A 26,911-nucleotide genomic window follows, 5' to 3' on the forward strand; every position below is an offset into this window, starting at 1 on the left:
AATGGCATCTGCAGCAATAGGGATAGACCTAGATTATTATACTAAGTGAAGAAAATCAAAGAAAGACAAACATCATGGTATCACTTTCATGAGGAATCTAATAAAAAATTATATAAAAACTTACAAAATAGAGACAGACTTACAGATTGTGAAATCAAATTTATGGTTATTAAAGGTAAACACAGGGAGAAGGGATAAATTAGAAGATGGGGACTAACATACACATACTATATATAAACTAGATAACTTACAAGGACCTATTGTATAGCACAGGAAAAATCTACTCAATATTCTCTAATAACCTATACGCGAAAAGAATCTGAAAAAGGATGGATATATGTATATTTATGACCGATTAACTTTGCTGTACACCCAAAACTAATATATTGTAAGCCAACTATACTCCATACAATTAAAAAAAAAAAGAACAAAACCATTTCTAATCACACACACACACACACACACACACACAGGAATGGGAGATTGTTTTCATTTTCTCTAAGGGTTGTTTAAAATTCAATCCAATAATCAAATATTTTCCACCAAAACAATTTATATTTATCAGCTCTTTCAATTAAAAGTATGGAGTAAAATATGACTTAAGCATAGCAATTATGATACTTTAGTTCCCTGATACTGCATGGTAGGCAGACTTCTAAAATGGCCTTCAAGATTTTCAGCCTCTAGTGTACAAACATACCTTGTATCATCCATGCCCCCTGAGTGGGCAGAAGCTGTATGATGGGAGTATGCTCATATTCCCTTAAGTGACAAGAAGGATTTTGCCCATGTAGTCAAGGTTGACCTTGAGTTAGTTACTAACAGGAGCCCTCTAAATCTGGATCAGAGACAAAGGAAGTTGAAGAGGTTTAAGAAGTGAGAGGAATTTTGTCGCTTGGTCTTTGCTGCTGCCCTTTTGTGGAGGACTAGTCGGGGAAAGGCATATGGAGTTCAGAAGTCAATAGCAAGCAAGAAAACAGGAATCTCCACCAAACAAGCTGAATGAGTCTCTGATGGGACAGTTGTCCCAGCTGATAACCTGATTTCAGAAGTGTGATTCTAAGCACAGAACCTGGTTGGTATATGCCCAGACTTCTGACCTCCTGAACTGTGAGTAAATAAATAGGGCGTTTTAAGCAGTTAAATTTGTAGTTTGCTCTTCAGCAATAAAATATATATGTGTTTGTGTGTTCCCCGGTGCCTCAATTAAGGATCCAGCATTGGAACTGCTGTGGCTTGGGTTCACTGTTGTAGTGCTGGTTTGATACCTGGCCCAGGAACTTTTTGCCTGCCATGGGAGCACCCATGTATATATAATGGAAAGAAAGTGAAGATGAAGTGGGAATTGAAAAAAGAAAAACCAGTGGCAAAGGCCTATGAGATTTTTATGTTGTATACACCAAGAGTCTCCATTTTGGAGTGGTTTCAAGATAATCCTCTAGGCATCCAAGGAAAATAATAAAGCTTCCAGTTACCTATTATCTTAAAAAATTTACTCTTTGGGGATATTTTTAACAATAATATAAAAAAATGCTAACATGGAGTTCCCCTTATGGCGCAGTGGAAACGAATCCAACCAAGAACCATGAGGTTGCGGTTTGATCCCTGGCCTCACTCAGTGGGTTAAGGATCTAGTGTTGCCCTGAGCTGTGGCGTAGGTCACAGACACAGCTCAGATCTGGTGTTGCTGTGGCTCTGGTGCAGGCTGGCAGCAAAAGCTCCAATTAGACCCTTAGCCTGGGAACCTCTATATGCTGTGGACATAGCCCTAAAGACAAAAAACAAAAAACAAAAACCAAAAAAACTGAAAAAAATCTAGCACATGCAGATAATTTATAAAAGTTCATATTTTAGAGATGCTGGTTAAAATATTTATAAAACACTGTTCTAATCAATATGTCTCATGCCTCAAGAGATGTCCTACTCACTTTTCTTCTTCTCATCAGTTTCATAGTAAAGTTTAGATCTATACTAAATAACCAAATATGCAGTGTCTCTGTTGGTATTTTGTAACCCTAAAGACATTCTTTCTAGCTGCTTCTAGAAATTAAACTTTATTGACTAAAGCAATGTTTGAGAATTACTGTATCTGAGGAACTTGCTAAACAGAATCCCAGGTCTCTTCTCTACAGATCAAATTTAGTAGTTCTAGGATGACCAGTGAGTCAGTTTGCAAAAGAGTGACTAAATCATTCCCATGTAATTTGGGAAATGGGGCAGTCAAGAATATACATCTAGTTAGTATAAGTAAAGTGAAAAACATGGCCTTTGGAAGAAGCATAGCTGTGTAATTACTTAAAATAGAACATGAACCATGAAATGTCCAGACAAACACATGTGAGAAGCTATAAAATACCACACCAGAAAATACTAGAATTTATCTTGCTGGAGTTTCCATCGTGGCTCAGCAGTTAGCAAACCTGGCTAGCATCTATGAGGAAGCAGGTTCGCTCCCTGGCCTTGATCAGTGGGTTAAGGATCCGGCGTTGCTGTGAGCTGTGGTGTAGGTTGCAGACGTGGCTTGGATCCCGCATTGCTGTGGCTCTGGCATAGGCTGGCAGCTACAGCTCCAATTGGACCCCTAGCCTGAGAACCTCCATATGCTGCAGGTGCAGCCCTAAAGACAAAAAAAGACCCCCCCACACACAAAAAAAGAATTCATCTTGCTCCCCATATTTACCTGTGATTTCCAGTATTTCCAATACTACCTGTTATATATCATGTCCCATGCTTAGAGGCATTCAAACTTCTGAAATGCTAGACATGCTGTAAAGAAATTATTTCTATGGGGTTTTCATGAGATGGTATTGTGGAGTATGTGAACTGGTAAGCAATTCTGCACATGTTCTTGTTCACCAAATTTATTGGACATTCAGAACACTAGATTATGACGGATTAAAAAGAAAGCACCCAAAATTGCTACACATTAATACCTGAGCAGAGACTGAAGGCAAATATTTATCTATTAAAACCTATACCATAATGCTGAAACATAGATGAAAAACATTCACAACACTCTACAGAGTACAATAAATAGCACTTTTTGTGAATTACAACCAGTTAAATGTAGTAATGTTAATTATATCATACAAAAAACACACGCAAAATTACACAAATGTATTTAGTACACCATACATTGTACAAAGTACTGGAGAAGTTCATGCATGTTTAAATGGAAAAATCTGCAAGGTGACAATCATTTTTCAGTATATACTATAGGACAAGTTCCTTTGCACTGTCAGGTACTGTTACTATGCACTGAATTTTCTGGATGAGAACAAAATTATCGATTTGCAAATAAATGATTACTGAATCTACCTCAGCATAACACAGAGTATGTCCTCTATAAACTTTTAACTATAATATAGAAACTGATCCAGGTTGACAGCCATGTAGTTTATTACATACCCTTGCCCAGACTATTTCCACCTCAATTTGACCATGCTTTAAGGAAAGACATGTTTTCTTTCTACATACTTTTAGAGAAACCTATACTTTTGTCTTTTATGGGAGGTACTGAAGGTAAAATGAGAAGAAAGAAATGTGCTGAGTTTATGTTCAAAACTGAAAATGAAAAAGACACATAAAATTCTGAGTACACAGAGATGGGGGCATCTTTTAGCAGAGACCATGAACGTCCTATGACTGGAATAATTTGTTTTTAACAGAAATTATATCCATTATTTTAAATAAGCACAGTAAAAATGCAAGTCTTTATATTAGAAAAACCCCACCCAAAACTGGAGCCAGTTCTTTCTTGATACCTTAAAAATAATTAGGAAGGAAAAAGTAAAAGGGAAAATAATGCTTAAAAATAAAAAGCTGAATTTGAGTTTGTATTTAACTACTGAAAAATCATTATTGGCTAACCTAACTTTATTTGATACACAAATACATGCCTCAGTAATTTGAGGGAAAAAGTACAGGTTTTAGGGAAAAATTCCTGTCTTTGAAAGATTACTCATTAAAGACAAAAATTATATTTAAGATTTTCCCATGTGCAATAAGTTCAGAAGTACAATTGTCTACTAAAATAAATTTATTTGCAGAAACTTAAGCCAAATTTAATTTTCTACATCTATGAAGTGTAAGTCAATTTTAATTTGAAATAGGAACTCTGAAATTAAGGGAAGACTCTAGAGCAACAGTTCAGCAAACACTAAGGGAAATATCAATCAACTTTTATTTTAAACTTTTACTTCATTGACCTCAACTAAAAGGACTTGGGGCCAATTTGAGAAGACCACCCATAATAAAATATACAGTTATAAAACTGCAGGGCATCTCTTCATCATTTTAAGGCACAGTCTGTTTTATCCCAAATGACTGTAAGTTCAAGGTCACAGTGATAATATGCATTCAGTTTTGGTCTGGTTTCTTATGGGTGTGCTGCTACATATATAGTTAGTCATAAGTTTAAGAAGTGGTCATACAATCATTTCAAAATAATATATATGTCATTTTCACATTTTCAAAAATGTAAATGCACAGTACAACTTTCTAATGTATATACAATAAAAATTGGATTTTTCCCCCCTCCACAATGGAGACAGATAAAATTATTTTTACCAATATTCCAACAAATACATATTTGATTTTATAGAAAGCATGGTTATGTTAAATACAAGCATCTCCTACTTAGGATAAAATTATTCAACATAAACAACTTAGAGCAAAAAATGATGTTCATTAAATTTTTAGGTCTTGTATATCATCTTTTTACTAATATCCATGTCCTTACCAGATAATTGGATAAACTAAATCAAGGCCAAATATTTTAATACTTGGCTTTCTCTGCTGCCTCTTTACTTCTAAGGCTTCTTATGCAAACTGCATCAACATTACTGGGCAGAAAAAGTTAAGTGACATTAAATGATGGGAGAAACCACAATATGAAGGACTGAAATGAAATGCCCTTTGAAAATTTCTCTAGGAGAGAAATTAAAGAACTTCAACCAGATAAACACAAGAGTTTCTAAGTCTACTGTACTTCTGCTTTTCTCTCAGGAGTACACTACCATACTAATGTTAACACTTTAGTATCTGCATTCTGATTTTTTTTTATAACATTTCTTTTAAGCTGCATCTTACAATTTTACTTCATTGTATTATGTAACGTTCTGGTGGATAATATTCCTCTATGAAACACAACTGTATAAAGGGACTGACTGGAAAACAAAAAAATTCCACAGTAAACCTTCTATTACATAAATGAGAGATGACTGTACTAAAAATGATCTGGGCAACAGAATTTAAAATTTTATAGAATGAATCCAAACCAAGATTACTTAAATGATTTTTTCAACTAATTACTGAAAGATCGTTACTGGGTAAACTAACTTTATTCAATGAAACCAGAAAACATTCCAGAAATCAGTCAAGATATAACACACTATGCTATAAGCTTTACATAGTTTAAAGAAAAATTAGGGTATGGAATATAAGTTTTGATGAGTGACATATTTAATATAAGTCCTAGATGAAAAATACTGAAAAGATTATTTTTGTTTTAATCCCAATATAGTAAGAAAAGTTCATTGGCACAAATATCTGGAGGTATTTTACAGTTTCATTTAGCTTTGGTGGCAAAGTATGTTTTGCTAACCATATGAATACAGTTCTATTTTCCAATGTAGAGTTTTTAAGCTAAAAAAATTCAAACATGTCTTTTTTTCCTAAAAAAGGATGGAAAAAGTCCAATATGAAACAAAACAAGCACAACATGAGATACAAAATATGCCTATCACTTAGGCTTTTGAACAGTTAATAGTCCTCTGCTTTGTCTATAAATCTTTTACTAGTAACATTTCTACAATATAAGTACTAAAAACCAAAATAACACTAAAAAAAATATTATATGAACTTTACAAAAATGGCTACTTTTAGACTTCCTGAACTAAGATTAGGATGCAACTATGGAAATGAATTTATACTAACTAATCAAAATATATCAACAGAGACAGTTTTTCATAAGTATTCAAAGTTACAATGTACAGAATGAGCACAGAATAATCTGACTCACATATATCAAGCCCTATACAAAGTCATCTGAAATTAACTGGTTACTTGGTATTTCGAAACACAGTCATTTTTGGCACCATAACATGCCAAACATTTTTAGAAAGTACTGTACTTGATTTAAAAATTTTCAACTATAGACAATGTAATCAAGATGTAACCTAGACTATCATCTAACTTTTGAAAGTGATGTTACCAATTCAGGTGTACTGCTACATTTCACTGTAAGTGAAATAACAGTCTATTCTCACTTGTCCAAATTTTATTCCATTCTTAAAATTATTAATATACAAAATTCAGCCATCTATATTCACAATATAATTTATCAAACAATGTGAATTCCTGAATATTTACAGTACACATATTTGGATTTGGATTACTGACCTCATTTTTCTTTCCTATCATCCTTATTAAAAGAATGAGAGTGGCTTTACAAACCTTCTATTTCCTCAGGCTGTTAAAATGTATTGTGAAAGAATGCATGAGCACTATGTTATAAATAAAAGTTCATCACAGAACTTGAAATGTCCTGTGTTCAAAAAGACTGGGATAGGAGTTCCTGGTCATGGCTCAGCAGGTAATGAACCCAATTAGTATCCATGAGGACGCAGGTCCAATCCCTGACCTCAGTCAGTGGGTTAAGGATCCACTGTTGCGGCGAGCTATGGTGTAGGTTGCAGATGTGGCTTGGATCCCACATTGCTGTGGCTGTGGTGTAGGCTGGCAGCTGTAGCTCTCTGATTCAACCCCTAGCCTGGGAACCTCCACATGCCATGGGTGCGACCCTAAAAAGACAAAAACTGGGATAAAATTTCAGCTCTCAAGCATCTTACTGTTTCGTATAAGTATCTTCTACATTTACCTTATATGGCAGGAAGTTTCTATCTGGGTCTAATTTTATAATACAAAGATACTTTGCCTTCCTTTAACCTGGGGAGTGCCATGCACCCCAAATTAACTCCCCAGCCCTGAACTTCACAAGGTATCTTGTTTCCTATGATATATAAGTTCATAAATCTGAAACACAAAAAACCCCAAAAGTGATGATGAAAAAAAAATCAATAAATGCCTTACTCATAGAAGATCCTGAAACTAACAAGTTACTAAAACTGCAAATGCAACACTGTAAGGTTGTATACTAAACCTCATGATAAAACAAGATAATTACAGTATTTCAGATCTTAATGCTTAAGATAAAAATATAGGCCAGCTGAAATGTCTGGGGATTTGGGAATCAACAACCTTAGTTTAAAATCTCATAATCTTTGTGTCTCTTCTGTATTCCTCAGCTTTCAAGAACTAAACTGAAAACTGAGTTTTACCTTTACTGAGTTTTATTTCACTTGACCACCTTCTGTAAGAGGCGCTAATGAGCAGTGAGGTAAAAAGAATACACCATGCTGTAAGTCAAAAGTCTCTGTGAGCTAAGAAGAGTTTAGAAACTAGATAGTGAACAAATCAGGTAATCTGCCTCATGTACGTGCATGTGAGAGACATGTGCACCATCTGTAGGAGTGACAGGATAACAGACAACAAGCATTTGCTAGGCCTATTAGAGTTCTTTAGTTCTTATTCCTTACTGTGTAGTCATGTAGATATTATAATGTAATTGAAACAAAACATACTCCATTATATACATGTGAATTTATCTCACCAAAATATGAAAAAAAATTAAAGATTAGCCAATACATGATTTAATATATGTTAAAGTGACCCAAAATTAATGTTAATCAGGCATAAATTTTTTTTAGGACTACTGTTTTAATATTTTCATTCTGACAAAAGAAAAGAGCTACCAGAATGTGTGTAAAAAATGTAGAGAAAAGTGTTCCTGATTTCTATTACAGTATCTTTTCCAAATTATAATAGTAGTTAACTCCAAAAGAATCTTTAGAAACACTAAAAGTACTCAGTGTTTGTCCTGTCCAGACTATATTTGATCTAGTTATCAACAATATGGTCCAGGAGTAATTTTTATAAGTATAAAGGCTATTCAAAACTCAAAAAATTCTAGGAGCTCCAGCTGTGGTGCAATGGGATCAGTGGTGTCTTGGAAGCACCAGGATGCAGTTTTGAGACCTGGTCTGGCATGGTGGGTTAAGGATCTGGCATTGCCACAGCTGTGGCCTAGGCCACAAGTATGGCTCAAATCTAGTCCCTGACCTGGGAACTCCATATGCCATGGGGTGGCAAGAAATAAAAAAAACAAACCAAAAACCCTCAAACAATTCTAAATAAAATGTTGTTAAATGTAGAGCTCAGAAGTTTGCTAAATTAGATAATCCTTAACTTCCAATAAACAATTTTACTTTTAATAACACTGCTAATAAACCTGTGCTGTTTTGCCAGCAAATAACATAGTTTGTAAGAGTGGTAGAAATAATGTATTATTTAAAGACACAGTACTTTCCTTTCCTCAAATGACAGAAACATCAGTTGTTGCTAATCTTCAGACAGCTTGTTCTCTGATAGTTACTTGGGTTGAAAGTACATTAGGACTTGATAAAGACCTTGTCAAAATGTGTGTGTATCTGTCCATTTCACATAAAGACCCAAGTACTATTGTTTACAACATGTTTAATTAGAGTCCTTTTTATAGTCCTAAAATGAAATATTTTGTTGGAATAAAAAAAGACTTTAGGACTTGACTATAACTACACTCACAAGAAAATATTTTGGTGACAATTAGTGTGCCTAGTCTGTTGCTTTAAAAAGCTAATGCACTGGTCACAAATGAGAGTTTTAAACTCTTTACATTTTATTCACAAGTAGGAATGACTAAAACAGGGAGATTTTAGATCATATAAACATAGTGATTATAGCTGTTGATAAGGTAGAAGATTCAAATTAATGAATTCTAAAAAGTTCTTTCTGTACATGGACCTAAGTTCAAATTTAGAAATAGTTAAAGGACACACTTAACCTGTAACTTGAAATACCACCATAATAGAGGTGAAAAAACAAGACACCAAATGTACAGAAGTTGTTTATGAGTATTTGTATAGCTAAACATAGGCACATGTGTCCTTATTTAAATATGTATATGGTATGCCATAGCAAAGTATATAATTTAATAAATTCCCTGTCCATTTGTATTAAACACACAAACATTTTGCATTTTATCTCTTTTGTTACTTCTCTCAAACAAGAGCCTGGTATGCCTGCCATGTCTACCATGAGGTTATCACTTCCCCCTTAATGATCTCAGTAAGTGAAAATATAAATAGTGAACATGAAGCTGGGAAAGAAAGCAATGCAATCAAACAAACTTACGATACTCAGAGATGACAGCAAAACCCTCTTCAAATGATGCCAAAACAGCAAGGACCTGAGGAACAACTGAGAGAAGAAATGAGGTAACCCTCTACAAGTAGTAAAGTGGGGATAACATTCCAATAGGCAGTAACAACTGAAAGGCCTAATGGAATCCAGATGCAATGGCAGATAAAATGAACCTGGTACTCTAGGACATCTAAGAATTGAAGGTCACAGGTGCAGCTGTGGAGTTACTGGGACTTAAGGACAATACTTGAGAGGTTTTGGATATTTAAGCATATATAACTAATGGAAGAGCTCCCAGGTATGACCCAGCTTGAGGTATGACCTATCTTAAGGAGAAGAAACCTAGCTCTATTATCTATTTCCTACTCTTTTGTAGCTAAAAGTGAGTTGGAATCTGAAATGAAATAGAAATATTACTCTCTTATCTGTCAAACAGTAATGACCTTGGCAAGTTAAGACTCTACTATTAAATCTAGGGCCTAAGTCCTCCCATTTTTTAGGTATATTGTTTATACTTATCTTATTAATGGGGTAGCAGTTTGTCCACTATTACTCCACTATAGTATAATTTTATACATCAAATGTGGTACTGCACTTGATCATGCTGATTTTTTTCCCCACAGTAGAAAAAAATTATGCAAATCTAGAGTTTTTCCTGATCACTGGAACATAACTATTTTAGACAATCCATCATGACCCAAGGCACTTTTGGCAACCACGGGGTCAATGAACTAAATAATGGTACAGACTGAACAACTTAACTGCTCCAATGCCAGTAAGTAAATATCTGTGAGAATTTTCTTTAAATTTAGCAACAGATCCCTTTAATAGTCTCCTAATATTCACTAAAAATACCAAACAAGATTCTTATTTGAAAAGTAATAAGAAAATTCCCCTAAATTTTGAATTTGAATTATGTTTCCATTCATCATTCTTGCTTGGTTACCAAGAAAACATGTCTCCTTAGAATTAAAATTTTCTTCTCATGTTGTAAGAAAACAAAATACCTACTCTGTTCACTGTGGCTGTCAAAACTGTCTACAGACTGTGGCTATTTTATTTTTGAGAAACCAAACAGATGTAAATTTCATTAATCTTTTAAGACTTATTTTTTTCAATATGTATACTGTCAAATACAAAGTAACCCACTTTTCAGAAGAAAGTGTGATGAAATGAACAGAAGGCTTGAGGTGAGGACACAAGCAATGCTACATTTACTGAGTGTTCAGGAGAATACCCCTGGCATGGCCAATCAGGCAGACTAGCTGCTATGCAGAGGAGTCCTCAAGGACAGTGGCCATCATATTCTTCGACTAATTTTTCAAAAACTACACAGATGTAACACCACAAACAAAACCATGCTTCAACTACTTTCCTCAAGCATTACAAAACTAATTTCCTATTTTTAATATTGTAAAAATAGACTTGTCTTTTCCAAAGGATCTTGCTGTCCACATTGGTGGATCTGTACATTCCCTCTTATTACTGGCCCTAAAGGCATATATCATCATTACTCGTCAAATCCAATCTTACATAAAGTTGCATAATGCATGGAGTAAAAGAGGAATGAAGACAAAGCATGGAACCCTGTATAAGTGTGCCGACCCAAAAGCAATCACACCAACAGCCAGAGGAAGTGGAAACTGTGAAGTAGTCTTCAATAATTTACTGTAAGGAGACAGAGAAATATACATTATAATGTAATCTACACTGTGAGCAAAAACCTAAATATTTCAATCTTTTATACACGTTTGAGATAGTGTTCTAAGTGATTTTAGATGAAGTAATTTTTCATACAATGAATTTAACTGTCCAGAATTTTTTAATAGATCAATTTAAGTCAATTTTGGCTAGAAAAGAAAAAAATATTTCTATTAGTTAGCAACCAGTTTTGTTTAGTCCTTTAAATTTTAACAATAGAAAAATACTAGGTTAGACTTTTATTTAGCAATTTTATTTCTAGAGATTTAGCCTAACCACCTGACACCCCCCCAAAAAATCAATAATGTTTACTAAGCCGTAGCAATAGGAGTATTTCTTTTCACCCTACTCAATAATAGCCAAAAAACCTCAACCAAATAAAAACGGAACCATCCCTTACCTTAATTCCTAACCAGGAGCATATAAGCTAAGAAACTAAACATTTTAAAAGAAAAATATGATCAAGAAATACTAATAATTTTTTTACTCTGAAAACAGAGAGACTGAGGGGCTAAAAAACTTACCTAAGACCCAAGGCTTGAGATTTAAACTCTGGGTCTGCCTGATTTTAGAATACCTGCAACTATTGTCAGAATCAACTGAAAAGGTTCCCAGAGCAAACAACCAGTCAATGAAAAGTAAAGTTTTATTATGTAAAATTTTAAACATATATATACAAATAGATTAACAGTATTACACTGTTATACTGAATCCAATATGTACCCATCACCCAGCTTCAAAAACCATCAAGCCATGGCCAATCTTACTTCACTTCTATTACTACCCACTTCCATTCTTCCACTACTTTTGGGCAAAAAAACCTTAGATACCATATCTTTTAAGAGTTAACCTAAAAAAACCACTATAACCTAACAAAACTCACAATTAAGAAAATAAATATATTTGCATATAAACCATAATTACTATTATGGCTTTACCTTTGGGGATAGACCAAGTAATTAGGAACAAAGGGACATGTTTCAGATATAAAAGAAAGAATGATAAACACCAGGAACAGATGTGAGAAAAAGATTAAAATACTATACCTTGATTTTACTGAAACAGTGTAAGTATTCCCAAGAAGTGCCATAGTTGGAATAAGGATAAATGCCAAAGGTTTACATGGATCCGGATTAAGTTTAAAGTAATATCTATGTCAAAAAATAAAAACCTAAATCAACAAAGCATACCCAATCATTTTATATTATCAGAATTAAGTTAAATAAATTACAAGCAGCAATATTAATATGAAAGAGCTCTAAAGTTCAAGAAATCTTTGATAAATATTTTGTTCTACATCATCTTTATACTGAAGGTTTTATATGGAGAATTATGCTCAGAAAATACTAAATGAAATGAAAATACACAATATGGAAGCACTTTCTCTTTATAATAGGTGTATACCTGAAAGGTCATACATAAATAATATTTTCATAAGACAAATTACAATTAAAATAAGGGACAAAGGAAAGATATTAACATCTGATAACCTGATTTAATTTACTGAACTTATATTTTTTTATTTTGTCAACTTTTCAAACATAAAAGTACAAAAACGTCCTGTATTTAGCTAATCTGAAAGTTTCGTATCATTTGTAAAAATTATATTCAGCAAGAGTTAGCTATTAACTGGATAAGGTGGCTGTTTTTTTAAAAAAAACAGTTTACCATTAACTAGATAGTCTAGAAATAATACTGGAGGGCATTTTTAACTTCTCGTTTAACCTAGTACACTTACCAGGTAGCAAAGCAAATGAGTTTTCAGCAGTAAAACAGCTTATCATTTATTTTAGTTCAATGTAAAGGACATATTAGAAAAGAAAACACTTCATTATTTCTAATATTTTAAATGTAAGCATTTTTCTTCTTCCCAAATTTAAGAAAACATAAAATCGAACATGAATTGAAAAATACATAAAGTACTAGGCGTTATGAATACCATAAATGAGCAAAATAAAGCACATTTTCAGGTATTTCTAGACTCAAAGAAGGTTAAAAATAAATAAAATACAACCCCCTCTTTTTGGGGCAAATTTTGGAGAAGCTTACATTTACAAAGTTTATATTCTCATTGAAAAGAAGAAAATGTGAATACGTTCAAACTAAATTTCAGGTGACACCTTCTTGTTCCCGAGGACGTTTTTGCTTTTGCTTTTTAATTTAATTTTATTTTATTATTTTTCCATTTTAGAGGCATTTAATAGGAGTACATTGATAAACTCATGGAAACACTGTAATCTGAGGCAGACAAGACACCAAGTTGAAGAGACCTTTAGATTTTTCTCTAATTGAGTTAAATGTTTTATTTATTTTTTATTTTTTAAAATTTTCCCACTGTACAGCAAGGGGATCAAGTTATCCTTACATGTATACATTACAATTACATTTTTTTCCCCACCCTTTGTTCTGTTGCAACATGAGTATCTAGACAAAGTTCTCAATGCTACTCAGCAGGATCTCCTTGTAAATCTATTCTAAGTTGTGTCTGATAAGCGCAAGCTCCCGCTCCCTCCCACTTCCTCCCACTCCCTCCCTCTCCCATCAGGCAGCCACAAGTCTTTTCTCCAAGTCCATGATTTTCTTTTCTGAGGAGATGTTCATTTGTGCTGGATATTAGATTCCAGTTATGTGATATCATATGGTATTTGTCTTTGTCTTTCTGGCTCATTTCACTCAGTATGAGAGTCTCTAGTTCCATTCATGTTGCTGCAAATGGCATTATGTCATTCTTTTTTATGGCTGAGTAGTATTCCTTTGTGTATATATACCACCTCTTCCGAATCCAATCCTCTGTCGATGGACATTTGGGTTGTTTCCATGTCCTGGCTATTGTGAATAGGGCTGCAATGAACATGCGGGTGCACGTGTCTCTTTTAAGTAGAGTTTTGTCCGGATAGATGCCCAAGAGTGGGATTGCGGGGTCATATGGAAGTTCTATGTATAGATTTCTAAGGTATCTCCAAACTGTTCTCCATAGTGGCTGTACCAGTTTACGTTCCCACCAGCAGTGCAGGAGGGTTCCCTTTTCTCCACAGCCCCTCCAGCACTTGTTATTTGTGGACTTATTAATGATGGCCATTCTGACTGGTGTGAGGTGGTATCTCATGGTAGTTTTGATTTGCATTTCTCTTATAATCAGCGATGTTGAGCATTTTTTCATGTGTTTGCTGGCCATCTGTATATCTTCTTTGGAGAAATGTCTATTCAGGTCTTTTGCCCATTTTTCCATTGATTGATTGGCTTTTTTGCTGTTGGGTTGTATAAGTTGTTTATATATTCTAGAGATTAAGCCCTTGTCGGTTGCATCATTTGAAACTATTTTCTCCCATTCTGAAAGTTGTCTTTTTGTTTTCTTTTGGGTTTCCTTTGCTGTGCAAAAGCTTTTCAGTTTGATGAGGTCCCATGGGTTTATTTTTGCTCTCATTTCTATTGCTTGGGGAGACTGACCTGAGAAAATATTCATGATGTTGATGTCAGAGTGTTTTGCCTATGTTTTCTTCTAGGAGTTTGATGGTGTCCTGTCGTATATTTAAGTCTTTCAGCCATTTTGAGTTTATTTGTGTGCATAGTGTGAGGGTGTGTTCTAGTTTCATTGCTTTGCATGCATCTGTCCAGGTTTCCCAGCAATGCTTGCTGAACAGACTTTCTTTTTCCCATTTTATGTTCTTGCCTCCCTTGTCAAAGATTAATTGACCATAGGTGTCAGGGTTTATTTCCGGGTTCTCTATTCTGTTCCATTGGTCTGTCTGTCTGTTTTGGTACCAGTACCACACTGTTTTGATGACTGTGGCTTTGTAGTATTTCTTGAAGTCTGGGAGAGTTATGCCTCCTGCTTGGTTTTTGTTTCTCAGGATTGCTTTGGCGATTCTGGGTCTTTTGTGGTTCCATATAAATGTTTGGATTGTTTGTTCTAGTTCTGTGAAAAATGTCATGGGTAATTTGATAGGGATTGCATTGAATCTGTAGATTGCTTTGGGTAGTATGGCCATTTTTACAATATTGATTTTCCCAATCCAGGAACATGGAATATCTTTCCATTTCTTTACATCTTCTTTGATTTCTTTGATTAAAGTTTTATAGTTCTCGGCACATAGGTCCTTTACCTCCTTGGTCAGGTGTATTCCGAGGTATTTGATTTTGTGAGGTACAATTTTAAAAGGTATCGTATTTTTGTATTCCTTTTCTAATGTTTCATTGCTGGTATACAGAAATGCCACTGACTTCTGAATGTTAATCTTATATCCTGCTACTTTGCTGAATTTATGAATCAGTTCAAGTAGTTTTGAGGTTGAGTCCTTAGGGTTTTCTATGTATAGTATCATGTCATCTGCATACAGTGACAGTTTTATCTCTTCTCTTCCTATATGGATGCCTTTTATTTCTTTTGTTTGTCTAATTGCTGTGGCTAGAACTTCCAAAACGATGTTGAAGAGCAGTGGTGAGAGTGGGCATCCCTGTCTTGTTCCAGATTTGAGTGAGAAGGCTTTCAGTTTTTCCCCATTGAGGATTATATTTGCTGTGGGTTTCTCATAAATGGCTTTGATTATATTCAGGAATGTTCCCTCTATACCCACTTTGGCGAGGGTCTTGATCATGAATGGATGTTGGACTTTGTCAAATGCTTTTTCTGCGTCTATTGAGATGATCATATGATTTTTGACTTTTTTTTTGTTAATGTGGTGTATGATGCTGATTGATTTGTGAATGTTGAACCATCCTTGTGAACCTGGGATGAACCCAACCTGGTCATGGTGTATAATTTTTTTGGTATGTTGTTGGATTCGGTTGGCTAAGATTTTGCTGAGAATTTTTGCACCTATATTCATCAATGATATTGGCCGATAGTTTTCTTTTTTGGTGGTATCTCTGTTGGGTTTTGGAATGAGGGTGATGGTGGCATCATAGAATGTCTTTGGGAGTATTCCTTCTTCTTCAACCTTTTGAAAGAGTTTAAGGAGGATGGGCACCAGTTCCTCTTTATATGTTTGATAGAATTCACCTGTGAAGCCATCTGGTCCTGGACTTTTATTGGTAGGGAGTGATTTTATGACTTCAATTTCATTTCTAGTGATCGGTCTGTTCAGTTGGTCTGTTTCTTTTTGATTCAGTTTTGGCAGGCTGTAAGATTCTAGAAAATTGTCCATTTCTTCTAGATTGTCAAACTTGTTGCCGTAGAGTTGTTCATAGTATTCTCTTATGGTTTTTTGTATTTCTGCTGTATCCGTTGTGATTTCTCCTTTTTCATTTATAATTTTGGTTATTTGGGTTCTTTCTCTCCTCTTTTTAGTGAGTCTGGCCAGGGGTTTGTCAATTTTGTTTACCTTTTCAAAGAACCAGCTCTTGGTTTTATTAATTTTCTCTATTGTTTTCTGAGTCTCTATTTTATTGATTTCTTCTTTGATCTTTATAATTTCCTTCCTTCTGCTGACTTTAGGTCTTTTTTGTTCTTTTTCTAATTCATTTAGGTGGAGGGTTATCAATTTGGGATCTTCTTTTTTGAGAAAGGCCTGTATTGCTATAAATTTCCCTCTGAGCACTGCTTCCGCAGCATCCCATAGATTTTGAGAGGTTGTGTCTTCACTACCATTTATTTCAAGGTAGTTTTTAATTTCCTTCTTGATTTCCTCATTGACCCTTCCTCATTCCTCATTGGTTTTTTAGTAGCATGTTGTTTAGTCTCCATGTAGTAGGTTTTTTCTCTTTGCTTTTCCCATGGTTGTTTTCTAATTTCATGGCATTGTGGTCAGAGAAGATACTTGAGATAATTTCTATGCTCCTAAATTTATTGAGGTTAGCCTTGTGTCCCAATATGTGGTCGATTCTTGAGAATGTTCCATGAGCATTTGAGAAGAATGTGTATTCTGATTTTTTTGGATGTAGTGTCCTGAAGATATCAATTAAGTCTAACTTTTCTATTGTTTCCTTTAGGATCTCTGTTGCTTTATTGGTTTTCTGTCCAGAGGATCTGTTCATTGATGTGAGGGGGGTATTAAAGTCTCCTACTATGATTGTATTCTCATCAATATCTCCCTTTATGTCTGTTAATATTTGTTGTATGTATCTGGGTGCTCCTATATTTGGGGCATATATGTTGACGATAGTAACATCCTCTCCTTGGATGGATCCCTTAATCATTAAGTAGTGTCCTTCTTTGTCTTTATGTCTTTTGCTTTAAAGTCAATTTTGTCTGATATGAGTGTTGCAACTCCCGCTTTTCTGTCATGTCTATTGGCGTGAAATATTTTTCCCCACCCTTTCACTTTCAATGTATATGTATCTTTTGTCCTAAGGTGAGTTTCTTGTAGGCAGCATATTGAAGGTTTTTGCCTTTTTATCCACTCAGCCACTCTGTGTCTTTTGATTGGCGCATTCAGTCCATTGACATTTAAGGTGATAATTGATAGATGATTATTTATTGCCATTTTGAACCTCGTGTTCCAGTTGATTCTATGGTTCTCCATTCTTCCTTTCTTTTTCTTTTTCTTTTTTTTTTTGGTTGGATGGTCTCCTGTTATTATCTGCTTGAGAATTTTTTTTTTTTCATTTTTTGCAAATGCAGTATTTGGTTTTGGCTTGTGGTTGCCCTGCTTTTTAGGTATGCTTACCCCTGCCTATAATTGTGTGTTTTAGCCTGATGGTTGTGTAAGTTCAAACACTTCATTACTATATTAAAATTAAGAAGAGAAACATACAAACAAACAAAAAGGGTTATTTATTTCCTAACATCCCTTGCCCACATTTTATGGTTTTGATGACTCTTTCTTATTTTTTTCTTTTTATTTTGTTTGAAGCATGTTCATGATTAAATCTGTATGCTGGCTTATTTGAGTGACTGCTCTCTGATTGTGGTTTCCTCAGTCCTAGTTCTTCCTCTTCTTCTTTTTTTTTTTTCTTTTCTTTTTTCTTCCCTTTCCTTCCTTTCTTTTTGGTTTAGAGAAGCCCTTTCAGTATTTCTTTTAACCTGGGTTTTGTGTTGCTGTATTCTTTAAGTTTTTGTTTGTTGGAAAAAATTATTTCCCCTTCTATTTTAAATGATATTCTTGCTGGATAGAGTATTCTAGGTTGCATATTTTTTCCTTTTAGCACTTTAAATATCTCTTGCCATTCCCTCCTGGCCTGTAGTGTTTCTGTAGAGAAATCAGCTGATATTCTTATGGGGGTTCCCTTGTAGGTAACATTCTGGTTTTCTCTTGCTGCTTTTAGGATCCTCTCTTTATCATTAACTTTTGCCATTTTTATTATGATGTGTCTTGGTGTGGGTCTATTTGGGTTCAATTTGTTTGGGGCCCTCTGTGCTTCTTGTATCTTGAACCCAGTATCCTTTAGATCTGGGAAGTTTCCAGCGATAATTTCTTCAAATATGTTTTCCATTCCCTTATCTTTTTCTACTCCTTCTGGAATTCCTATTATCCATAGATTGGCCCGCTTTATATTATCCCATAGGTATCTTAGATTGCTTTCCTGTTTTTTCATTTGGTTTTCTGTCTAATGACCTGCTTGTGTGATTTCCATTATTCTATCTTCCATATCACTAATTCGTTCTTCTGCATTATTCATTCTGGTTTTTACTGCCCTTAGCTCAGTTTGCATCTCTGCAAATGAATTTTCTAGTTTTTCTTGGCTCCTCCTTATATTTTCTAGTTCCTTTCTGAGGGCATCTGCATTTCTGTTCATATCTTCTCTTAATTCCTTCAGTATCTTCACTGTTTCCCTTTTGAACTCCAGGTCTGTCAGACTGCAGAGGTCTGTTTCATTGTTGGCTGCTTTAGGTGAGTTCTCCTATTGATTTAACTGGGGGTGGTTTCTCAGCTTCTTCAGCTTGCTTGTTGTTTTCTTTCTCCTGAGGGAGTTTTACTCTCCATGATTGGGCAGTGTTTGCCTTGTCACTGCCGTGAAGTTTCCTGAGGGGTGGCGTTGTTGCTCAGTCTTTTTTGAGGCAGTGTGGCTTTTCTGGAGTGTTGATTGGGCTAACAGGGTTTCTTTGAAGCAAAGGAGGACTTCCTGAGGGCAGACAGGACTGGGAGGTCCACACCACGATGGTAGCAGATTTCACTCGGTCAGGCAGAGCTTGCTTGCTCTGGTGTTTTTAGGCTGTGGTGTTTTTAGGCTGTGGGGTTCTTGCAGGAGGTTGGCGGTGTTGTTCCTCAGGAGTGCAGCACCCCCTGGGGGCTGGAGCAGCTATCTGGGTCACTGAGAACCTAAGAGGCTCTTCCCTAGGGCAGCCTAATTCAGAAGGACGGCCTGAGAATGTAGGCAGATCTTTTCACAGTCCGGCCAAGCTTGTTGTAGCTTTTCTGGGCTGCAGGGGCCCCTCCAGGGGGCTGGTGGTGCTGAGCAGCTATTCCACGGGAGTGGGGCACCCCCTGAGGGCTTGGGCAGCTAGCAGGGCCACTGAAAACCCAAGAGGCTCCTCCCCAGGGCAGCCTGACTCAAAAAGACTGTCTGAGATCTTTTCATGGCCCGGCCAGGCTTGTTGCAGCTTTTCTGGGCTGCAGGGGGTCCTGCCTGGAGGTGGCAGTCCTATGCAGCTGATCCGCTAGAGCTCGGCACCCTCTGGGGGCTTGGGAAGCTAGTTGGGCTGCTGCCAACCCAAGAGGCTCCTCCCCAGGGCAGCCCGACTCAGAAAGACCGTCTGAGAATTAGGCAGATCCTTTCATGGCCTGGCTAGGCTTGTTCTAGCTTTTCTGGGCTGCAGGCCTTTTCTTGGGGGCTGGTGGTGTTTGGTGCTGCTCTGTGGGGTGTAGCCCCTCCAAAGGGCAAGCAGGACTGTGAAGGGACAGCCCCTGCGGTGGGAGGCTTCAGGCAATTGTTGAGGCTAGCCCTCCCGGATGGCAGGCAGCCCCAGGTCCGGCGAGAGCATAGGGGGTGGTGGGGGTGGGGGGAGGGGATGCACTGGGAAGCACAGCTTTCTGCTAGCTAGCGGGCCTGTAAGCTTGCTAGCGGGCCTGTAAGCTTGCTATGGGGACCCACCCCTTCTTCTCTCCCCTCCCCAGCATGGGCGCAGACCAGGCTCTTCTCCCAGGTTCCCTCTGATGTGGCTTTCCACTTCCCCGCCCCTAGAGTATTGCTCCCTTCCGCTGCGACAGCTTTGTTTTCTAGTCTCCCAGGCAGTCTCTGCCCCATCAAACTTGACGGACCGGTTTCTAGCCCTCCCAAGGAGTCTCCACTCCGCCCAGCCCCCCCCAGCCCTTTCCCGGGGACTAACCTTCGGAGCGGAGGACCTGGTGCCCAGCCCCCACCCAGGCACCTCAATTTTTGGTGACTGTGCCCGTAGTTCAGATGGTCCGTTCGGTTCTTGATCGGCTTTTCAGTACTCCAACTTACTGCTACACTCTTCTCTGCATCTGGAGATTCCTCTAGTTCGTTTGATCTTTCCCCCGAGTAGGTGACTTTCCAGGGTGTGGGATCCCTTTCTCCTCCACAGTTCCCTTTCCGGAGTGCCCGTCCAGCTCGGATTCACCTTCTCTCACTCTCCTCTTTTCTCCCGTTCTGCCCAGTAATGTCACGAACTTCTTGCCGTTACTGGAGTTTAGGTTCTTCTGCCGGCGATTGGTTGCTGTTCTGTGCGAGTCATTTATTCTGTAGATGTGCTTTTTTGGTTGTGTTTGTGGGAGAGGGCGAGCGTGTCCCCCGACTTTTCCACCATCTTGTCTCCTCTTGCTTTTGCTTTTTTAAATGGCCACACCCATGGCATATGGAAGGAGGTTCCTGCACCAGGGATCAAAAGTATGAGCTGCAGCTCTGAGCTTTGCCACAGCCTGTGGCAACGACGGATCCTTAACCTGCTGTGCCACACTGGAAACTCCTTGAGGAAGCTTTATGAACCATTAAGAATTTAGTAAGTCTCTGCTTACATATATTTATCCTTTGAATCACACAAATTATTATTATTATTATTACTAGGGCCACACCTGAGGTATGTGGAAGTTCCCAGGTTAGAGGACAAACCAGAGCTGTAGCTGCTGACCTACACCACATCCAAGCAACACAGGATTTGAGCAGGGTCTGTGACCTACACCATAGCTCATGGCAATACCAGATCCTTAACCCACTGAGTGAGGTCAGGATTGAGCCCGAATCCTCATGGATACTACTAGTTGGGTTTGTTACCACTGAGCCACGACGGGAACTCTATTTGAATCACATAAATTATAATTATAGAAATAAAGCGCACCTAAGATTCTTTAACCAATAAATTAAAGATGGCATGCTGAGTAATACAATCCACGTTAATAAGTTCATCACAGTACTGTGCATACGAAGACTATCTTCAGCATCATTGGCAGATAAACGGAGCGGGTGTACTGCAGGGTCTTTATGGTGATTGGATTTTTTTTCACTTCTTCTAGAGTGTTTGGGATTCTATAAAGCAATAAAGTAAAAAATCAACATGTTAAGCAAAATTTAAGCTTATCACTTTATTTAGAATTATATTCAATTACCTCAGAGTTAACTCATCAAATTGATACAAAATATTGAAATTATCTTGTTTTAAACTACTTTAGAGTAGTTATCAGTTATAAAATTTTTATTCCTTTAATTTGCTATTTCCACTGCTGAGATTATATCCTCTAAGTAACTACTTGAAATAAAATTTAAAAGATAATTTGTAATAACAAAAACAAGTATTGACAAAGATCAATTTTACTTGGTCAATCTAAGTCTATTTTAATAATCATTAGGATTGCTTTTCTTAAAGTTATTTAAATTCACAGCATCTTTTAAACACCATAAAATCTAACCTTTTTTAAAAAATAAACTTTTATATTTCGCATGTTCTTTCATACTAAAGTGAAAAAACATGGAAGAGTTTTGCAAATAAAACTTACCACAGTCTGGCTGTTTTTAAAAGTTGTTAGGCTGGCTTGCAGGTGAACAATCTATGAAAAAGACATGACTTTAATTTTGAAACAAAAAAGATAACCATTTTTATTGAAATTGAGAGGCACTGTAATTTGGAATTTAAAAAATCTAAACAAATATTCATTTAAACATTTAAAAACATTCTTTTGGAAAAGATAAATAATAATATGCTTGCTACCATGGATTAAAAAACAGAAACAAAATAATACAAACTTCCAGGTATGCTAGGGCCAGGATAATGCTATTTATCTTCTGCACTGTATGTGTGAGTCTATGCTTGAAGAGCGTCTTGCTAACACAACTTAAAGTGTTGTATGAGTCAACATTTTTATTATATTCAGCATAATATAAAGAGTTTAACATATATCTTATATCTTTGAAAATCTGAACTCAATTATATAAGGTGGTGAAATGTTTATAAGAACCTAAGAAAATCTATGAATTTATTAAGTTTGCTTAAGCATTTGAGCAAGTTTTGCTTATTTTGTCGGTTGTTTAAAATATCCACTTAAAAATAAAAATATATTTATAAATAAAATTAATTTATATTTATAAATTAAAGTAGGTCTAAATAGTTTTTTTCTGATGGACGTATTTTTCTCTTTGAAAACTGATTATAATGTGTATATATTACTGTTAAATGCAGATGCAAATAAACCTTTGTTAAAACAGGAAAAAAAATCTTCTGGTATCAATAGCCTCTACATAAGATTAATGTGGAGAACATGCGGTTGTATAACCTAGATCCTTTCTTCAATGTGTTGGCCTTCCTGGAAGTATGTTTTTCACTTCCTCAGTAAAATTATCAGCTTAATTATTTTTATCATTGTCTTGTGATTCTTTAGCAACATCTGTAACATTCTACATTATCTCAGCATGACTGACAGCTGGATCCCACTGACATAATTTTTTGTTTTGTCTATTACCCACATTCAAAGGGAGGTGTGAATAAAAACTGTTGGAGTAAAATGTTTTTAAAAAGTTAACTTTACTTGCTAGTGCATGAAGCAACCTGAAACAGATTATATCTCCTCCCCTTCCTTTGTTAACAAAGAGATCCAACTCAGATGAGTAACTTCAGTTCTACACTTAACATATATCTGAAATGGCTAAGATGTTTAAAAAAAAACTTTACACTTACAGAAGGGTACTTCAGACAGTGATCAAAAAAAACATTTAACAACTTAAAAAAAAAATTCTATGCCTGCCTGATACAAAGTTCGGCCCTTCCGACATTATTTATTTGACATACCTTAAACATATAATAAAAATAAGTAAGAAGTATGGCAAATGCTCCACAAGTTGTCCAACTAACTATAATCAAAACAATTGTCAAAATGGGCAAGTCTGGTGATATTATCTTGATTTCTTTAGGAAGTTCAGAGGGCCTGGAATAATAAGAGTACAGCTTTCAAAAGCATGTTAAGAGTTACTTACACAGTCACATATAAGAATAAAACAGTAAGTGATCTCTCAGCCTCTCCTTCTTATTAATGTGCAAGCGGCACTATAAGGTAAGCAGTAAGTTTTTCTAAATAAAGGTGAGGGTTGACACACATCTGTACATTTTATAATACACTGTGACAGTACCTCTTGTATTTATACACTATAGGTGATATTTGTACTAAGGAAGAAAAAACATCGTTAAAGATGTTAGGCCTTGTGCCATACATTTCCGATCTTGAGAGGAAGAGGAACAATTTTCTGTCTTAAAAATTTTGAGGTCACTAAGCCATGTGATAGTATTAATGCCAGAAGCACCTCAGAAGGGTGGGGGAAGAAACATCATATCATAATGCCCATGAAAAGGACAGGAAAAAGAAACCAGATCACAGGTTTACCAGAAAAATCTACCAGTGACTTCAAACTGTGTCTTCAGATCTATAATAAAACTCCAGAAAATGTTTTTAGAGCTCTTATACATTTCATCTACTTTGATCCTTGATTGGAGTCTCTTGCCCTCAGGTTTGACTGAAAATCAGCATATAAAAACACTGCCAGAGAAATACTTTCTCCTTGGAAAGTATTTCAGCAACAGAATGATTTACAACAGCAAAATTTAAAAAATACTTGTGTAATCTGTCAAACTTTTTTGATTAGTTCTAAAGCACTAAGGTGAAAATCAAATAAAGCATTTAACTTGAAAAAAATGACTATGACAAAAATGTATTTTAATACTGACACCATGTTTTTTGTTAGTCACACAATTTTCCTTAAAAATTATAGGGAGTTCCCGTTGTGGTGCAGTGGAAATGAATCTGACTAGGAACCATGAGGTTGAAGGTTTGATCCTTGGCCTTGGCCTCGCTCAGTGGGTTAAGGAGCGAGCTATGGTGTAGGTTGCAGTGGTGGCTTGGATCTGGCGTTGCTGTGGCTATGGCGTAGACCTGCAGCAACAGCTCTGATTAGACCCCTAGCCTGGGAACCTCCATATGCCACAGGTATGGCGCTAAAATGTCAAAAGATTAAATAAATAAATAAATAAATAATACTTTAGTGAAACCAAATTAATTTTAAGGTTACCTATCAAAATACAATTTTTTTCTTACTTTAGAGCAATGAGAAAGCTATTAGTCATTCATTCTTTACCTTTTCAAAGCTAGCCACAATGAAGAAAGGAGTCTCACAGATGTAGAGGAAAGGAGGCCACCCCAGTAGGCGGTACATGTTCCAAACAGAAAAAGAATCAAGGATACAAGGGGAAAACACATACTCTGACTAGTTAAAACGATGGCATCTAATTCCGGTAACAAACACATATCCCATAATTCTTTAAACCATTTATATCTGTGGATTAAAGAAAACATATAAAAAATAAAAGCAAATAATAAAAGAAAAAAAAAATCAACAACTCTCAAAGATTTAATATTTGAGGTGTCTGACCATTCACTAGAGTCCCCAAAGTTCCATGACATTTAATTTACAATTATACTGAAAAAAATAATACATTTCAATTCCTTATAGGGAATAAGTGAGTCTACTGATCTTCAAGCTTCTGGGTCCGAATTCTCAATGCATCTTAACTGCTCGCTACTGATCCTTGAAATGAAACAATAAGTGGTCTTTTCGTTTGTTTGTTTTAAAGTTAGAACTCAGTAGCTAGTCATAATGACAGAAGAAAGACATTGAAGTAATGGCTCTTAACCGAAACAAACTGAATAAATTAAGACTGCAATGTTAAGTAGGGTATAGAGATCTAAATACACTTTGTATGGGAAGTTAAGAAAAAGACTTCTGAGGCACTGTCTCATCAATATTCTATAAAGCTTTGTGTCCATAAACCCGGAATACCCAAAGATCATGGACCCCATACATTCCTTTGCAAACATTAAAGTCCTGGTATATTTACAGTCTAAGTTTAGACTGACATATTTAAGTTCAATAATTACTTTTGAAATGGTTAAACTATTGAAGTAAATGTTGATATACTTATTAGGCCTTGCCTAACAGAAAACTATCATTTAATAAAACAAGTCAATTGCTTTATCTATATGAACATTTATATTTCAGATTGGAGCCAAATATAATATTTTTATATATAAAACAAAATTAAAATGTTAATCAGATAATAAAACTTACCCCAACAGAAACTTAATCATAATTACAAAAGGATCAACTTTGTATGGTTTGGCTTCTTTATCCAACATAGTAGCATATTCTAAGCAATGACCTAGTGATTAAAAAAAATACATGCAGTAGAGAATTCAAAATAATTAAATATGAGATACTTTGCATTGCATCTTGAATTGTTTGTAAGAGCAATTACTTCATATCAGAGAAAGCAAGGATCTTCATTACTATTACAGAGACTCTTCTCAAAAGATTAAAAATTTCTCCAATTCGGTGGTTCTCACATAGGAGTGAGTACACATTCAATCATTTGTGAAACAAATTCATGAAGCCAGGGCGGGAAGTTCATCATTTGTATTTTTACAAAGCTTCACAGGTGATTTTTTGTTTACATTTTTCAGCCACACCCATGGCACATGGATGTTCCTGGGCCAGGGACCGAATCCAAGACCCATGTGTGACTTATGCCACAGCTGCGATAATGGATCCTTAAGCCATTACTCTGGATCCTTAACCCACTGCACCAGGCCAAGGACTGAAACAGCAACACTACACAGACAAGCTGGATGATTAATGCACTGCGCTACAGAAAGAACTCCTCCACAGATGATTTTTTTTTTAAAAAACAACTTTACTAAGCCCTAATTCTCATATCTCAAAATTCATCCATTTAATGTAATTCAGTGGCTTTTAGTATATTCACAGAGTGTGCATTAACCACCACACTTAATGTTGCTTCCTTCTTCCTGGAATATAGGTTAAATCAGATTAAAATGAACACCAAAGGCCAACTCAAATTGCAAAAAGTCACTGGAAGGAAATGAGTAGCTTGTGGAAGGATTTGGTAAAATGGAGATGGTGGAGGGGGTTTTTGGACTGCTTTGTAAAAGCATTTTTGGCCCCACTCTATTTTCCTGTCTCTTGCCTCCTCTGATCACTGTCCAAGCTTAGCAAGTGTGTTATGCTGCTGGGAAATTGTTCTAACTGCTATATTCTAGAGAAAGCTTTGCTCAATGCACTATACAGTCTGTATTTTCTTCTCCAGATCCATTCTCCACCCTTTGCTCAGAATTCTGGGAGGCTGACTTTTATGGATTGGTCTCTGGTTGCATTCAGCGAGTGAGAGGCACTGGCAGATAGGGGCATAGTGGAAGAAACAAAGCTAGTGTATTTATATCCCTGCCTTGTCCCTGCTGAGTCACAGGCTGACAGTGGCTACAGAATTCCTGTACCCAAGCTCAGCTGCAATACCGCTGTTCTCTCCTACAGATCCCTATGTTTGCTCCCTCCCTTGTCCTTGAACCTAGGAGTAGCAGATGCCTTTGCTGCTAATCTGATACTTTAGCATTTCTTGCTGGTTTCCCTTAACCCTACACATACCTTTAAAACAATCCTTTAATTAAACTCTCAATTATACCATTCAGTGTACCAGGACCTAAATGATACAGCTGATACAGCACAAATATCACACACATGC

General features: G+C 36.1%; 1 protein-coding gene across 5 annotated transcripts in view; it reads right to left on the bottom strand.

Moving 5' to 3' along the window:
- The window catches only part of PGAP1 (post-GPI attachment to proteins inositol deacylase 1), a 112,757-nt gene that overhangs the window by 22,619 nt on the left and 63,227 nt on the right, over positions 1-26,911 (bottom strand). Inside the window, exons 21-29 of one of the 5 annotated variants that reach the window (XM_085000282.1) lie at positions 25,444-25,534; positions 24,454-24,651; positions 23,117-23,252; positions 21,831-21,881; positions 21,176-21,363; positions 12,048-12,152; positions 10,834-10,968; positions 9,292-9,357; positions 2,846-5,675 (exon numbers count right to left, since the gene is read on the bottom strand). In XM_085000282.1, coding sequence (XP_084856408.1) covers positions 9,321-9,357; positions 10,834-10,968; positions 12,048-12,152; positions 21,176-21,363; positions 21,831-21,881; positions 23,117-23,252; positions 24,454-24,651; positions 25,444-25,534 — 941 coding nt within the window. In that variant the 3' untranslated portion in view covers positions 2,846-5,675; positions 9,292-9,320. Of the gene's footprint in view, positions 1-2,845; positions 9,358-10,320; positions 10,969-12,047; positions 12,153-21,175; positions 21,364-21,830; positions 21,882-23,116; positions 23,253-24,453; positions 24,652-25,443; positions 25,535-26,911 lie in introns of those variants that run through there. The other 4 variants (XR_014830018.1, XR_014830019.1, XM_021075855.2 and 1 more) reach the window with 4 other exon arrangements.

Source organism: Sus scrofa, chromosome 15 (genome assembly GCF_054392235.1).
Source record: "Sus scrofa isolate SSC_HxYL_T2T_F1_AM1 chromosome 15, Sscrofa_HxYL_maternal_Yorkshire_Landrace_v2.0, whole genome shotgun sequence".
Taxonomy (NCBI): domain Eukaryota; kingdom Metazoa; phylum Chordata; class Mammalia; order Artiodactyla; family Suidae; genus Sus; species Sus scrofa.